An 18,367-nucleotide genomic window follows, 5' to 3' on the forward strand; every position below is an offset into this window, starting at 1 on the left:
TTTATATAAAAACACGTTTGGATAAGAAACTTTATTTCCATTTTTTTGAAAAAATTCTAATTTTAATAGGAAAAGTATTAAGTCCTAATTATAGAGTTGGTGTTGTATATTTAATTCTAACAATTATTCTTTATCATACATTTTTATTTATTTTAATAATATGTATTTATGCATATATATATGTGTAAATTTATAAATATATATAAAAGAAATATATACATTTTATATATGTATATATAATGTTTATATTTTTAGTCCTAATTTTAGAGTTGGTGTTGTATATATAATTCTAACATTTATTATTTATCACATACCTTTGATATGTATTTTTATTTATTCTAATATTATGTATTAATGCATGTAATTATGAATATATATATATATATATATATATATATATATATATATATATATATATATATATATATATATATCAGAAATATATACATTTTATATATACATATATATATATATATATATATATATATATATATATATATATATATATATATATATATGTATATATATACATATATATACATACATTATATATATATACATATATATATATATATATATATATATATATATATATATATATATATATATGTATATATACATATATATATACATACATTAAATATATATATATATATATATATATATATATATATGTATATATATGTGGGTATATGTATATATATATATATATATATATGTATATATATGTGTGTATATGTATATATATATATATATATATATATATATATATATATATATATATATATATATATATATATATATATATATACTTATATATATACATATAAACATATATATTTGTTTATAAATGTATATATATATATATATATATTATATATATATAATATAAACATATATGTATATATAAATATATATATATATATTTATTATTATATATATTTATATATATATGTAAATAAAACAAATGATGCCTTTTTTTTAGATGATCTATTACAATGACTTCACATTCTTGGGCTTAAGTTGTTTATTTAAAAAACAGATTGAAGCAGAGGCAGTTGCTCTATGTTGTTGGGTAGAAGATGGTTGGTTATTTTTGTCAACTGGTGTTCATGCAATGAAAGCTGCCTATAATAGTTTTCCAATTGATTAATCACGGAACAAGCTTAGAGTTAAAAGATTTAAAGTTACTCGAGGTCATTAAATTTTACAGTACTCATTGCTACTTTAATTGTTTTATATGAATAAAAAAACTGTTATAGTTTTATATTAATGGTGAAGTACTATATCAAATAAACTTCTATAATTAACGGTGAAGTACTATATCAAATGAACATCTAATAAGTCTTATTTTTATTTTGGGATAAGTAAAATTTTGAATCTGTTTATTGTATTTATGATTGCCTAGATATATATCGTAATCTGTTTGCACTGGGTCTACGTTTTAGTTTTTACATTCTTGTTTATATTTGTTTCACTAAATAATTACTTATAAGTATCTATTATTAGATAAAGAAGTAGGTGAAGGATTTAATTTTACAACTACAGAGGACTCCAAAAAAGAATGAAAGTAATTATGTTAGTGAATGATTGTGTTTCTCTTTGCATTTAACTTTTTATATGGTCAAGAATAAATAAAACTTAATAATAACTATTAGTCATATCTGATTTTAATAATACTGTGTAAATTTTTTTGACATGTGATAATTTGATTTTAGGTGTAAGTTTATTAAGTAAAGTTCTGGTGGATCAAAGATAGAGGAATGATATGGTTTTAACTGGTTTCCATCTTATGAACAAAGTACATTATATGATTTAAATTGATGGTTTATAGTTACAACTATTCAAGTAAGTTTAATTTAGTTAATTTAAAAAAATAAAAAAAAAAACATTTACACAAAATATCAAAAATAGTCGACTAAATTTTAAGTCTAAATAATACAGCATGGGTATCGATTACTGTGGGTATCGTCTGGGATAGAAAAACCAGAACGGCGCCTCTATTTTTCTAAATTTTTCTATATATTCAGAGAAAGGACCTATTTATTTTTTTCTTTTTAGATACCTTCTTTTTCTTTGGCTCCCCTTGGGCATCTGCCGCCTTGGACAAACTGTCCTCTCTGCCAAACTTGTCCCTTTATAGTTTATTTTATATATTAATAATATATAATATATATTATTAATATATTAGTTGTATATTATACAAACTGATTATATTATATAATTAATTTATATAATATAGTTATTAATCACTATATTATACAAATTAGTTTTATTATATATACAAATAATTTATTAATTATATATTTTTAACTAAATAAAAAGTAGACTAGTATTCAGGGCCGCCGAGAGGAGGAAGGAAAGGGGGGGGGGGGGAGAAAGAAAAAAACAGCATGTCGCAGGCGACAGATGTCCAAGAGGCGCTACAGAAACAGAATTTTTTTCAAAAATTCTGACAGAAACGACGCCATAAACTTTAATTAGAATTTTCAAAAAAAGGTTTGTTAATACATGACATGGTAAAAATAAAAAATATAAAAAATATCCAGAATTTACGTTGATTATCTTAATTTACCATTTAATCTCTCACAGCAGCTTTGTAGAGTTTTGTGCAAGCGTATAAGAGATATTGCGTTTTTATGAAGTTTTTGGACCCAAAAAAATTGTTAACGCGTTAACTTATTTATTTCCGAACTTTGTTCGTCGTAGAACTTTTTTCAAAATTCGTAAAACGCATCCTTTGTTATTTATTTGTTTACTGGTTCTTAATAGATTAAAAATGAAGTAGTTTGTGTAAAAAATGGCCGGAATAGTCCAAGTATTTAAAATAAAAAGTAAAACATTCCAAAAACAGTTATTCGATTGGAGCTAAAAGTTGTGATCATTTAAGTGAAAACGACTTTGATAAAAACATTAACGCTACCATATTTTAACAAAAACTAACGTGACATTGTTGTTAAATTTTCTCACAAATATGTGGAATTGGAAAGAATAATTAAAATTTTTAAAAAGAAATCCTTTTTGAAAATATTTATTCCAAATAATAAATAGTAATTTTTTGAGATTATTGAATATATAAATAAAACTTACTTTATTTATATATTCATTAATATAATATATATTTTTTATCTATCAAAAAAAAAACCAACATTTAAAAATGATTGATTACGCATTGCATTTTTCAAGTAATTAAAATGTAATAAACAATTTTCTGGTTTAAAAAGTGACCACAGCTTAATAAAATATTTTAATTATTTAACAGGTATTATTCAATACTTTTTATCTTGTAAACATCATTCCACGATTTAAATTGCGGAAATTGCATTCTTAAATGCGAATACCAAGCATTCTTTGTAAACTTTGCAAGTCTCGCCAACTGACAAACAACTCTACTCTGAAAGCAATAAAAATGTTCATATAATAACCTATAAACGATTACATTCTGGGTTTATGGTGATACTCTCGCCTGCCTACAGGGTCGTACCAACAAGGTGGTGAAGGTGGGTGCTGAAATTCAAAACTGAAATTTGGCATCTAAAAGAAAAACCTTCATTGGTAAAATTAGCTTTTTTAGTTGCACGTATTCGTCGTTCGGTACGCCCCTGCCTGCTGCAGTGCAGTGTGTTGTGGTTATAATAGTCGGGGCAGAAGACATAACAATAAATATTTATGGGGTGGTCATACATTTTTGATTTTAGGGTGTTTATAAATTGTTAAGAGGGATAAGTGTTTGGGGGAGGGGGTAGGGTGGAATGTAATTAATTGAAATCGATGAGACTTTTAGTGAAAATTGGAAATTTACACCACACTTGCAATAAGCCAGGGGAGAGAACTCATGATGTGCTATAACTAACCTTAACTCCCACCCATAATATATGCATTTATCCCATACAGCAGCAAGATATTAAAGATGTTGAAAATAAAACGTGGGCTGGGGGTCTGTTTTTGGGGTGGTCGATGTGGTGTTTTAAGCAGATACTAGTTACTGGTTACTAAATGTTTTCTTAAAAATATCTTTTTAATCATTTGATAAGCATTTTCTTTGAAAAGGATTTTAAAAGATTGTTCAGGAATCGTTTATCTAAAAAATTTATGCCCCACAACTAAAACATTATTGTTAATCTATAAATTTTTTTTGCATTTCGATCATGAAGGAAAACAGTGCGCCGTCGTGAATGTGGACTTTGTGTCTGAGGAATTGGTAGCAGGCGGGAAATTCTCGCAGGAACTTTGCTCTTTTGAGTTTGTGTTTGAGTTGGAAGCATTCGTGAAGAAGCATTTCGGTCGAACATGAATTATCGCAATATTCGACTGACGCAGGGAGCCAATCCATCGTGCGGAAAGGGGTTTCAAAGTCAACATACTCCAGCTAAACAAAAAAAAAAACAAAAAAATTATTAAAACGTCAGTCCTCCCCAAATTTTTGTTTCTTTGGGTACCACAAGGATGTTGTGGGTCTCATACTGGACTGAGTTCATGCCTTCATTGCTTTTCTGGTACATCTTTTTAATACTTTAGCCGTTTTTTAACCCAATATGCACAGTGATCGATAATAGTTTAAAATAAATACACTGTCAAAGAATAATGTATTAAAAGAAGTTATTATCATAAATTAGCCACAAACTTTCAAGAATTCAAAAATACAATAAATTACATAATAATTGTGTTCCAAAATTAAATTTGCTCCACCTGGATCATATCTGATATAACTCTAGGATAGCAAATAAAAGTCAAATTAATAAAAACTCTAGGATAGCAAATAAAAGTCAAAATAATAAAATATCATCAAATTGTTACAGAATTTAGTTTTCACAGATTACACGTGAAACTTTTGAAAACGATTGGAATTAGGTGTAAAGCATAAATAAACTTTACCCTTCTCATAAAAAACTTTTCTTATTCCAGTGCAGTCTGGGTATTTCCAACGACCCTTTTTATCTACGAAAGAAGGAAAATGACCAATATTATCTTTTCTAGTGAATGGCTCAGGTATATTTGCAGCAGGACCCCTTCTCTTTTTTGCTCTATGAAGATGGCCAACAGAAATAGATGTTCGTCCTTGCCTAAATGAAACCTTATTAAACTGGACTAAGCATTTTGCAATTTTTAGTTTAAATATGCATAGTTGAAGAATATCTTTCTTTAAAGCTTGTGCCTTTTTTCATGTCTTTACAATAGAGGATCAAGAAAATGCCAAATAAGTTTGTGATACCATTTTTTGAATCGAATATGGAACTTGTACAGACTCAGAATGCCATCAAGGAGATCTACTCCACCCATATATTTGTTGTACGTAATAACAATAGATGATCGTTTGACTGGAACCAATCTCTTAAATTTTCTATCCCAACAATTAAAAATGGTTACTGAATTCACCCCCTCATAACTTGTTAGCAATGCAACACTCCTGTTATCGAAACATTTGGCAACACAAAGTTCAACGCTATCAACTGTAATAACCCTGATAGCTGTGGAACCTCTGCCTTCTTTTTTAAATTTACCATCAGTGGGCATGTTGATATTTGGGAGTCTGTATATACAAACATCAATTGAACCTGAATGTCTCAAAATTATGAATTAGTCCATCAACACTAGCCAAGATATAAAACTTATAACCCCACTTTTTAGGTTTTTGAGGATTGTATTATTTCAAAGAGGATCTTCTATTGAAAGAGACAACTTGTTCATCAATACACATAATTTCTTCAAGTTTCAGGCTAATAAAAGAATCCTTCAACATGTTGACGATCAGACGTACCTTGTATAGCTTGTCAGTACAGTTTTCTGGACGCTGAATGTCGTCATTGCAACAAAGAGACGAGTTTATTTTTCAAAACGGTTTAATGCAATCACTGAGTCAACTTTTTCAAAATAAAACTCATTGCTTAAGTACATATGTGTTGATGGGAACTTTGCAATACTCATTAAATACAAAATGCCAATAAATTGCTTTAGTTCATTTTTGTCCATATTTAAATTCTTCTCTATATTTTTTTGTAAGGCATATTTATTAGACTCATCAACAATATTTTGAAGAAATTCATCAGTTAGAAATCTTTGTACATGTGACATCGGCTCATCTGAGATTATATTACCATCATTTTCTTCATTGTTACTGTTTTGAAATGGAAGATTTATTTGCTCAGCATCATCAGCTTCTTTTATCTTCCAAATAAGATTTCGTTTTTTATTTTTATCCGATTTTAAATTAGCGTATTCTAATTCTGACTCGGATATAATAAAGTCTTCATCAGATTTACACGATAGATCATTGACATCAGACAACTGAGGTTGGTCTACAGGGAAAACAGTTTCTCTAAATGGAAATTTTAAACAGAAATTTTTAGGATTGATCTATGACAATAAATAAGCTATGTAAAAAAAATTTTATATTTTCATAAAGGAGATTGCATCGATATGCAATAATAAAATTATTTTAACAATGCTTCAAAAGTTAAGAAGCAAAAACAATAATCTTCAAAAGTATATATATGTATAAATCTATCTATCTACCTATCTATCTATCTATCTATCTATCTATCTACCTAGTTATCTATCTATTTATCTATCTATCTATATGTATGTATATATATATATATATATATATATATATATATATATATATATATATATATATATATATATATATATATATATATATATATATATATATATATAAATATTTATATATATATATATATATATATATATATATATATATATATATATAAAAACACAAAATTAATTATTTCTGACTTAAAATTCAATCAATTAATTCAAAACGGCCTAATGTAATGATTTAGATATCAAACCATACGATTCAGAATTTTTAACTTGAACTTATAATCATTTTTGGTTGTAAAAATTCAAGTTTTGAAAGAAAATAAAAAATCCACTTTTTCCTTTACCACTATCAAAATACTGGCACACTTGATAAAAACTGATTGATAAAAATTGATTTAAATTGATAAAAATTGATAAAAATTGATTTAAACTAGCTGACTCCTCATTTTACAAAATGCTAAAAAACATCTTTTGAAACAACTATAGCAAATAAACAATTGTTGCTCTTGACTTACAGTATGCAATAGATATAAATATATATATATATATATATATTTATATATATATATATATATATATATATATATATATATATATATGATTTGTTAATTTAAAGACACAATATGCAATATAGGGTTAAAAAGCCTTAGCGTAAAAAAAATATATTTGGCTTTTTTACAACATAAGCTCGATGGGATAAAAAATAAATAACCCAAAATTTAAGAACAAATATTTTCCAGAAAAAATGAAAAAATTAGCTGTTTCAAATGTTTTACCAAAAGATGCTACTAATAATTACATTTTAATTGCGTTTTTTGATATACTTAATAAGCCTCTCTAGCCCTTTGGAAAAACGGTTGCAGAAAATAGCTACAAATATTTCTTTCAGTGCTATCCGTTAATGTGAAACCTCAAGTATTAGTATTATAAAATAATGGTTTATTTTTAAATTATATAATGGTTATATACACTTATACTTGCCTTGTTGCATTAATGGATTGCTTTTATTGTAATTTTTTTTATGAAGCCGTAACTTCTATTGTTATAACAAGAAAGTTACTGTACTCCCTGAGTGTCGAATCATTACATTTGTTAATTGTTTTTACTATTATGACTTTTTTAATATTAGATTATGTTTATATGTTTGTAAGCAGTCTCTTCCCACTGTATATATATATATATATATATATATATATATATATATATATATATATATATATATATATATATATATATATATATATATATATATATATATATATATATATATATATATATATATATATATATATGTATATATATATATATATATATATATATATATATATATATATATATATATATATATATATATATATATGTATATATGTGTTTATATAAGAAAATTATAATTGTTTATATAAATTATTTAAATAAGACACTTTTTTTACAATAATCATTGACATCGACAATAAAAAAAGTCAGGGTCAAATATTTAATAAAGTTGCTATGAATATTGAAATACCTTAGTTTTCATACAACCCATTCTATGCTGCGTGTTCCACAACCAAATCATTGGATAAATTGTTTTTTAAGTTTGATAAACATGTAAAAAAAGGTATATCATGGAATGATAACTTCACAAATGTTGTATTTGTAATTGTTCTCAATTTCAGGGATAATCTCTTCCTGGATAATTCCGAAAATCCAGGTATCTCTATAAACTTTTATTATTTACGTTTATTATTTATTAATATCTAAATAGTTTTCTGGAAATATTATATATATATATATATATATATATATATATATATATATATATATATATATATATATATATATATATATATATATATATATATATATATATATATATATATATATATATACAAGTCTGTTGTGTCACGAAGCTCTAAACATGTTTGTTGTATTATAATCTGCTATAAGAAAAAAAATTCATGAGATTTATTATAGAACTATTTTATAGATAATTCTTTCTTTAAGAAACTGGTTTTTATTAACTTGTGCTAAATTAGAAAAAAATTTTGACCTCCTCAACTTTGAAAAAAATCCTAAGATTGCTAAAATATGCCAAAATGAAACTAACTGTAGCATTATTCTATTCATTCATTTTTAATGTGAATTTGACAAGTTTATAATGTTTGCATTTTCAAATAGTTGGGTCTAATTGTCTTTTATGCTGTTAATCTTAGATCAAAACAAAGTGTTAGAAGAGTTTACAAGTATCTCAAATGGCTGAAAATTTACCTTTTTAGGCGAGTGGACATTTTGCTTTTAGAAATATTTAAGTTCTAAACTGCAACAAGCTGCCTATATTTTGCCCATCTATTTCAGACAGTAGGAGCTAATCAGAAAACTTATATGTAAAGACTTCTGGGTGAATAGAATAATGCTACAGTTGGTTTCATTTTGGCATATTTTGGCAATTTTAGGATTTTTTCCAAAGTTGAGGAGGTCATAATTTTTTTCTAATTTAACACAAGTTAATAAAAACCACTTTTTTGAAAAGAGAACTATCCAGAAAGTAGTTCTAGAAAAAATGAGGCACTTGTTGAAAGTGAGAAAAAAAAAATGCAGCTCTAAAGTAATCTGTTTTGATCATTTGTAAATCAAGGGGGGCCACTGTGTCATGTTTCTAAGGCTATAATTTCTGAACCGTTGTACTTAGAAGTCTGAAAATCCCAATTTAACCTATTTACATTATGCACATAAAAATATTTAAAACCTATTTACATAATACACATAAATAGCAAAATCAGGAAAATCAGAAATGGTACACTACATGCGAATGGTTGAAATGTAATAATTTGACCCTTTTGCAAATTCAAAACCCTAATAAAGTTCTTTACAAAAATAAAGTTACCTCATTAAAAAATTAAAAAATATGATAAAAAAAAACAAACTTCACAAAAACTTTATGCGGTCAATTTCAACTTTTTGAACCAATTATGATGTTTCCTTACCACTAAACATAATATTTACTGCGCATATAAAATGTTACATAAATTTTATTTTTAATTTATAACTATGCATATTTTAGTCGTTTTCCCTGTTTACAAAACAACGTACACGACCCAAATATCAGTAAAAAACTTTCTTTTCCAGTTTTAAATCTTATTAAGTTCTTTACTCCAATTTACAACCTTGTTTTTTGAATTTTTTTTACTCTGATAAAACCAATATTGAGTAGGGTAGAGCGGGGCTAGTTAAGCAAGTTGGGCAGCTAAAAACTACGCATCACATGACAAAACATATAATAAATGAAAGTTGGGAAGTTAAATGTTAACACAATGCGCAACAAAAGATTTCTAAAAAGCTATTGAGTAAGATATATGGGCACTTCTTCTATTTTTCTTTTTTTTATTTCCATTTTTGCTTCCAACAAGGCTGCAAGAAACCACTAATTAAAGTTGGAAGTTACTGGAAGAGAAAAGATGAAGATTGAAGAGCAAGATAACGATTGACGGATGACTTAAAGGATTGCAAATTATAAGAATCAGGAAAGCAAGATGAGGGAAGCGAATTCCAATGCAAAATTCGAGGAACAGTCACTGAAAAAGGATGAGACTTAATTGAATGACAAGTAACACGAGAATGAATTTTAGCAGATGGCATAGGAGACGCAAGCTCTTTAGAACAGTGTCCATTTTAGAATTTGTAGAAAAGAGAAAGGGAAGCAACATCACTGCGATGTGATAATGGTTAGGGGTTGGCTGCAAGAGCAGGTCCAATTAAGTCGACAATCCATTTTTGCACCTTGTCTAAAAGAGAAAGGGCATCACTAGAAGATCTGCCCCAGTTATGGCAACAGCATTCCATACAAGCCTGGATTAATGAATTATAGAGATAGAGAATAGAATCCGAAGTAAGAATGTGTCGTGCTCAACAAAGAGATGCAACCTTACCAGATGCTAACTTTGCAACTGATTTGATATATGGTTGCCAAGAAAGTTCCGAAGTAATAGTTAATCTTAGAAGATTAAGAGTAGATGAATCATCTAGTACATTACCGTTTATAAATATAGGAAGATCTAACTTATCGCGATAACGATTCTCTAAAAATATTTAAGTTGCATCTGTATTAATGCTCACTAGCCACTGTGAGCCCTATGCTGTAGCAGAAGTGAGAGATTTTTTTCAAGCTCAAATCCATCCGTGCTATCGCAAAGTATTGGTTTTTTATCACGACAAAAATAAATGGTAGTATCATCAGCAACCAATGCCACCTTAGATGTGAGAGTATCTGGAAGATCGTTAATATAAATTAAAAAGAGTAAAGGGCCAAGGGTAAAACCTTGAGGAACCTCTGAAGTTACAGAATAAGAAGAAGAGTGCTGTCCATTGAGAACAACTTTTATACTACAATTGGAAAGGAAGGATTCAGTAATCTTAAAGATGTTGCCAGGTACACCATGAAAAAAAACCTTATGAAGGAGACCAGCATGCCAAACTTTATCAAAAGCTTTTGACTAATGGGACGGTAGTTAGATGAATCAGATTGTTCTCCAGAATTTTTGAAGATGGGGATAACAGATGCTGCTTTCCAGCAGGCTAAAAAACAAGACTCCGAGAAGCACTTGTTGAATAGTTTTGAGAGTATAAACGACAGCTCCGGTAAACACTTCTGCAAGAAAATAACTGGTATGTTGTAAAGGCCACAAGCTGTAGAAGAGGCAGGAAATCACTTAAGATACAGAAGCTGGAGTGATACAAATGTCAAGCAATGGATCAACCTGTTTGACAGCTATATCAGGTAGAACGCAACTAGTGGAATCAAGGGGTGATATTGATGAAAAGTTCTTAGCAAACAATTCAGCTCTGTCTTTAGATGAGGTGGCAAAATCTGAACCATACAAGAGAGGTGGAATTAAAGATTTGCCCTTAATATTATTAAAGATTCTCCAGAAGTTGCGAGAGCCTAATTTTTAAGACGAGATTTCATGACCTGAGAGTAGCAGGCTTTAGCGTTAGACAAAAGCCCTAAACAGACCTCTGTTTTCTGGAGAATTATTTTGTTGATTGATATGGAAGTTACGGTTTCGATTGGCAATCGCAGCAGCACAATGTGAGGAAAACCGTAGAGGAGAGTGAGAATTGACCTGGAATCGTTGAGAGTGAGTAAAAGATTCCACGCCAGCCTGAATCCACTTAGTTATGTAAGAAACACATTAGTCGGCAGAAAGGCAAAAGATTTTTAACGACGGGCCATCACAAAGAAAGTCACGGAAAGAGTCCCAGTCAGCTTTAAGGTAGTTGTAAGAGGTTGGATAATATGGGGATTCAGGTGATAAAGAAGAATGAGATATTAGTTTTAGAGGGATCAAGTAGTGATCAGAAGCACCTAAGGGTTAATGTGGAGAAACTGAGCACTGACTAGGATTGAAAACAAGACGTAAGTCAAGTAGAGAAGGTAAGTGATGTCTGGAAAACAAGTTGGAGTGTTTACTATTTGAGTTAGGGATTGAGAACTGCAAAAGTTGTGGGTTTTATGCCTGCAGAATCACTAACACTAGAGCCAAGCCATTCAGAGTGGTGAGCATTAGTCACCGACAACAACAATATTAGCTGATGGATGAAGAGAGAAGGCTTGGTCAATATGATCAGAAATAACATCAAAAAGAGTGCAGTCTTGAGATGAAGAAGAGAAATATAGAACAAAGAGAAAGGCAATAAAGTGAAGTGGTGCTAATTGAAAGCAAATGAAAGAATAGTCTGTGGATTCAAACCTAGTTTCACAACAAATGGGTGAATTCTTACAAATGTTAATAATTAGCCCAAGAAATTGCCTCTTTACTATTAATAAACCCTAAGCCGTAACAAAGGGCTTCATATGCGGTCTCGCCAATGCACACCAAAAGCACAAACAGGGACGCCATCCATGTGCAACATAGCACTGTTAATACTTATTACTCTCTGAGAGCTACCACAGTGTTCGGGAAACCTGACTACCAGCCGGCCTCAGAACCATATAACTGAATTTTAGAGATTTGCCCTCAATTGGAGATGATAGATTGAGTTGCCAAGTCATAAAACAGAGGCATAAGCAAAACCCATGCATCGAGTCAAGAAGATCCAGCATTCAACATCCTAAACTCAAAACAATGTATTAAAATTACATCAGCGTCAGCGTAATAGATGAAGAAGGGGTGTGAATCTGGTCAACAAATAGAATCGGTTTACTCCCTAAGTCTTTGCATAGGAGGCCTTTTACAAGACGGTAACCCGATGAATTTAACATTTGCCCAAGATAAGTATTTTTATTGAGACACCATCTCTAGCCTTTAATAAACCAAGAGTCCAAAGACAGGGGGAGTTTTCAGTTGGAGTTGGCATTTCCTAGCCTTCGCCTAAAAATGCATATCCTACAAGGCAGCAGGACATGAAGCAGAATTTACTGGGTTTCATGATACCAGTTGCAGGATAACCTGATATAACCTGACATGACATAATCTGACCTGATATTACCTGACCTGATATTACCTGACCTGATATTACCTGACCTGATATTACCTGACCTGATATTACCTGACCTGATATTACCTGACCTGATATTACCTGACCTGATATTACCTGACCTGATATTACTTGACCTGACATTACCAGACCTGACATTTTGGACCAAAAAAAAAAAAAAAGTTTATGCTATATTTCTCTTACATGTTTATTAACTTTTGTATCTGCTATCACTTAATTGTTGATAAATTACCATTTCATCAGACTTTTGATTAAAAATTACTGTTTTTTCTTAAGTCTTACTGTTTTTTTTTAAAACCCAACTATTGCGTCACCTTGTCTTAAGGGGTAAGTTGAGCAGCTTTGAGGAAAATAAATTAAACTTAACTATTGAAATTTGCAAACCACAGCTTTGATGAAATGTAATAGAGCGGAACATTATTTAAATATATTTCTAAAATTAGTAATGTTTAAATCGGGCTTCAAAGTTGAAGATAGTTGTATAAAACTATATTTTTATATTTTATGAGACTTTTATACTATATAAGTTATTCTCTTTTTTTACTTACGTTATTAAAGTGTATAAAATAAAAAGTTAATAATCTATAAACACGCTTACTGTTAATAAAAGTTTTATTGATGAATCACTCAAGTGTCGTACCATAAATATTCATTTGTTTGTTGAATTTTCAACTTGCTACACACTATTGCTTAACTTACCCCGCTGGGGTAGGCTGAACAGCTCCGCAAACTTTAGGAAAAATATTTAAAAAAAATCAAAAACTATACTTCATTCTTAACAAATATTTAGCAGGTTAAATTATCTTTCAATTATTGAAAAACTATGTAAGTCCGACGCAACGTTCATGAGATCTGTTTGATTTAGCAAAAATTGCTCAACTAGATAGGCTCTACCCTTCCTCAAATATTTTTTTATATTGAAACTTTACACAATTAAGTTTATTGGCCATGAATACTTTTTTTTTAATAACTTCAAAAATAATAACTACCTATGTTTTTCATTTATAGAAAAAAAATTTTTCCAATGTTTTCTTATTATTTAATTTTATTGCATGTTCAATCTTTTTTTTTTTTTAATTTTTTTATATATTAAATATTATAAGTTTTACTTTTCAACTCTGAGCAAAATACATTCACGGCTGGACGCAATTATTATGTAATTGATTATTTCATATATTTTTTGTCAATTTATGGTTTCTATTTTTTATCTACTTTAAAACTCGTTTTTATTTCTTACCGTTTTAACTGCAAGAAAGGCCTTTATTATTTCCAAATTTTTCTCATGTAACATAATTTTATCTTTTTGTGCATCCACTTTTGATATAAGTTCGTTTTTAAGTGCGTCCACTGTTGATGTAATTTTATTTTCAAGTGCAACCACTTCTGACGCATTTTTGTTTTCAAGTGATTCTACTTTTGACATAATTTTATTTTCAAGTGCAACCCCTTCTAACGCATTTTTGCTTTCAAATGATTCCACTTTCGTCGTAATTTTATTTTCAAGTGCAATCGCGTTCGACGCAATTTTGGTATCAAGTGATTCTACTTTTGACATAATTTTATTTTCAAGTGCAACCCCTTCTAACGCATTTTTGTTTTCAAATGATTCCACTTTCGTCGTAATTTTATTTTCAAGTGCAATCGCGTTCGACGCAATTTTGGTTTCAAGTGATTCTACTTTTGAAATAATTTTATTTTCAATTGCAACCACTTCTAACGCATTTTTGTTTTTAAATGATTCCACTTTCGAGGTAATTTTATTTTCAAGTGCAACTGCTGTCGATGCAATTTTAGTTTCAAGTGATTCTACTTTTGACATAATTTTATTTTCAAGTGCATCCACTGTTAACGTAATTTTATTTTCAAGTGCATTTACTTTTGACGCAAATTTATTTTCAAGTATATCCACTGTTAACGTAATTTTGTCTTCAAGTGCGTCCAATTTTGATATTGCCATGGAAAGATGGTTTTGCATTGAAGAATTGGCGTGCGTTTCATATTCTTTTCTCATTACCTTTTTAATATAGCAAATATCCTAATTATTTTAATATAAGTTAAGATAAGAAATTATCTATATTACACATATCAAAACAAAATCAACAGTTCTTTAACTGATTCTAAAGTTGTAGAAATTAAAAGAGGAGAAAAAATATTAATTAACGTGGCATCCGTGATTTACTGTTGTTTTCTACCGCCACTTCTTGCCATTGAAAGTAGCCAATTAACAATCATGAGCCAGAAATTGAAAAGTCATGACTATTATGAAGCAAATAATCACAAATTTACACACTAAAAAAAGAATTAGAAGTTTCTGACTCAGGGTGGATTATTTAATATATGCTTAGTAAGGTTGTTTTTTTTTTTTTTCAAGTTTATTTTTATTTCAAGTTGATTTTGACATGATTTAAATTAGTTTTAGTTAACACTAAAACTAATTTAAATCAAAACATTTAACTTTATAGACAGTAACACACACACACACATACACACACACATATAAAAAATTACAATTGTATCATAAAAAAAAAATGTCAAGACAATTTACAATTGCTTCAATTTAAGAATAAATATTTATAATAATACAGTCTTAGCTAAAGATATGTCAGCATAAAATGAAACAAAATTTTAAAAACAATTAATTTTGCAGACGCAATTATTACCATACCAATTCTTGATACGTTTTTTGAACACCTCAAGACTTTTTGGGGACATAGTCTCACTATTTAGAGTGTTCCAGAGCGAGGTGGCTCTCTATAACTTACAACATGAATCATTATATATGAAGCCTTTAGGAGATACTTCTCTTGTTCTTTTTTTTTTTGTTACTTCACCTCATCAGGGCAGAGAAGGCCACTACAAACTAGGAGGCTACTTATTTGTAGTATAACCCTCTCTCAACTCTATAACTCCGAAACACGAACCTTAATGAACAAGGCCGCTGCGCGGAGAAACGAGTTAAGTGCGGTACTCCCAGAGACGTGGTGAGGATCGAACTCGAAACCTCTCGCTTATGAAGCGAGCGATCAACCTCTACACCACTTCTGCATTTAGAGGTAGAATGAGTTTTTGCTACAACGGAGTTTATAGGTAAGATTTTTTATAGTAAAAAGGTTTATCATAAATATTGGATTTAGACAATTTAAAAGTTTCCATTATAAGAACTCTCAAGTTTTTTAGATGGATTCTTGGACTATTATCAAAATTTTATAAATCATCCAGAGAAAAATCAAGTCTTTTATAGACTATACTTTGAGCATTTTTATAAACTCTATTTATTTGTTTTTCATGTTTTTTTAAACAAAACATATACTTATCTGGGTTCGCAACCATCGCGTTTAGCTGAAACCAATTGAAGATATTGCTTGCTTTTTTTTGCAAACGAAAAATAACTTCCTCAAAGCAATAATCACAAGCATAAATAGTGTTATCATCAGCAAAATAACTACGTTCTGTATCTTTAATAAATTAAAAAAAATCATTTATAAAGACATTGAACAAAATAGGTGCAAGGACTGGCCTGTGAAGCAATTCAGAAAATTTATCCACCCAATTTGAGGCAGAAGATTTTTACCTTTTGTTTATGAAAAAAAATATAGGATAGCAAGAGATTAAGAATTTTTTTCGAAAAACCGCAGGCGTATAATTTAGCAATTTTTAAGTTTTGCGAGATATAGTTGTATGCTTTTGCGAGGTCTATAAATATTGATCCAACAACTCCTCCATTATTAGTACAATCATGCCACTAATTGTGTAACAAAAAAAGGACATGTTGAGAACAATAACCTCTTCGGAAACCACACAAAAGTTTATCAAATCTAGGCCTAATTAATATCACAATTTGTTCATATAAAATAGTTTCAAAAACTTTAGAAAGGGCTGGTAAAATTCTAATTGGACGGTAATTCGACTTATCAGTTGAGTCATTCTTCTTAAAACATAATATAACATTAGCCATTTTAAGAAACGATGGGTATTTACCATCATGAACACTATTATTTATGCAATCTGTAAAACTATTCGTAATGTGAACAATATAAGATTTTAACATAGAAGTTTGTAATATCATCAGGTGTGATTTTATGGAACTGGAAACTATGTGTACACGTACTAAATTTTTTCTTTATGTTTATTATACTAGGATTATCAATACACTTTTTGATATATGCATCAACTGGCCAATAAAGCAAGAAAATAAAGACGAATGTATTAAGTTTGTGCTACTAGATGGCACTGCAACGTTTATAAATCAGTTATTAAAAATATTAATCAATAAAGAGTTGTCAAGGATGATGTTTTTACTAAAGTGATATGTTTGTTAGAGTGACCTAATTTATCTGAAAAAAAGTTTTTGTTAACATCCAGAGAGATGCATCTGAAAGGTATAATTTTCACCCATTTAAGGTTGAAAATTGTATTAAAAAATGATTTGCTGTACAATTTTCTACCTTAAAGCTATGTACCCTACTAAACCCTACTAAAGATATATCACATAAGAGGATATGTAACCTAAGGAACATATCCTAGTATTTGTATATTTTAAGGTACATTTTTAATACGTGCATATCCTAAGGTACATATCGTATATGTATTCTATCTTAAGGTAGCAATTTTGCTTTTTTTATAAGTGTGAATAAGCTAATTGTAATGCACTTAACAAAAATTTGTGAAACATCATAGTTCTTTTATTTAAAAAAAAAGTTTTAACTTGATATATTCGAACTCAATGATTGCTTGGATATTGTCCAAAATTCTTGCAAATAATGTATGCTTTGCGCAACTTAAATAGGAACTTAATATCATTTCTACATACAGATTTTATGTTACACGTTTACTATTTTTACATTGTATGCTATTTGAAAGAAATAGTGTTAGTAGCAGTATCAAAAGAATCATCGTTAAAAAACAAAAATTTAATGAAAGGCTTTGAATTTAAAATCAAATTTAAAAAACTCTTTGTTAAACTGATAACAGCCCCTTCAGAAACTTTTTGAGGTTTCAAATTATTTTACAGGTAAAGTTTCTCATTAACAACGTGTGCTACCTATTTTCTTATATATTTCATACTCTCCCTTTTTTTTTACATTTTTAACAAAAGTTATCTCGAAAACATAATCAGGGTTCCCATTTCTTTAAAACCTTAAAAATCTTAAAAAAAAAAAAAACTCCTAAAAAGTCTTTAAATAATCTTAAAAAAAGTTAAAATCTGACTGCTCTCCTTAACTTCTCCTTACTTTCTTTTTTTTTTTATCATCGAGGAAATTTTATTAAAGTAAATGGATTATACTTATCTATAGAGAAGCGTATAGTTACTTCATTGATGAGTTAAAAT

The 18,367-nt window shown here is 28.7% G+C and overlaps 1 protein-coding gene and 1 long non-coding RNA gene across 2 annotated transcripts in view; one reads left to right on the forward strand and one right to left on the reverse strand.

Annotated features, from left to right (window-relative positions):
• Positions 1-989: 989 nt before the first annotated feature.
• On the forward strand, positions 990-1,849 carry LOC136084333 (uncharacterized). The gene is made up of 3 exons (XR_010640491.1): positions 990-1,196; positions 1,510-1,578; positions 1,719-1,849. It is a non-coding gene; the product is annotated as an uncharacterized LOC136084333 (long non-coding RNA).
• Positions 1,850-3,982: 2,133 nt separating this feature from the next.
• The window catches only part of LOC136083881 (TNF receptor-associated factor 6-like), a 137,308-nt gene continuing 122,923 nt past the window's right edge, over positions 3,983-18,367 (reverse strand). The window contains exons 8-9 of the mRNA XM_065803797.1: positions 14,276-15,052; positions 3,983-4,369 (exon numbers count right to left, since the gene is read on the reverse strand). Of these exons, the coding sequence (XP_065659869.1) occupies positions 4,118-4,369; positions 14,276-15,052 (1,029 nt within the window). The 3' untranslated portion in view covers positions 3,983-4,117. The remainder of the gene's footprint in view (positions 4,370-14,275; positions 15,053-18,367) is intronic.

The sequence above is a fragment of the Hydra vulgaris genome, chromosome 08 (genome assembly GCF_038396675.1).
Source record: "Hydra vulgaris chromosome 08, alternate assembly HydraT2T_AEP".
NCBI lineage: Eukaryota > Metazoa > Cnidaria > Hydrozoa > Anthoathecata > Hydridae > Hydra > Hydra vulgaris.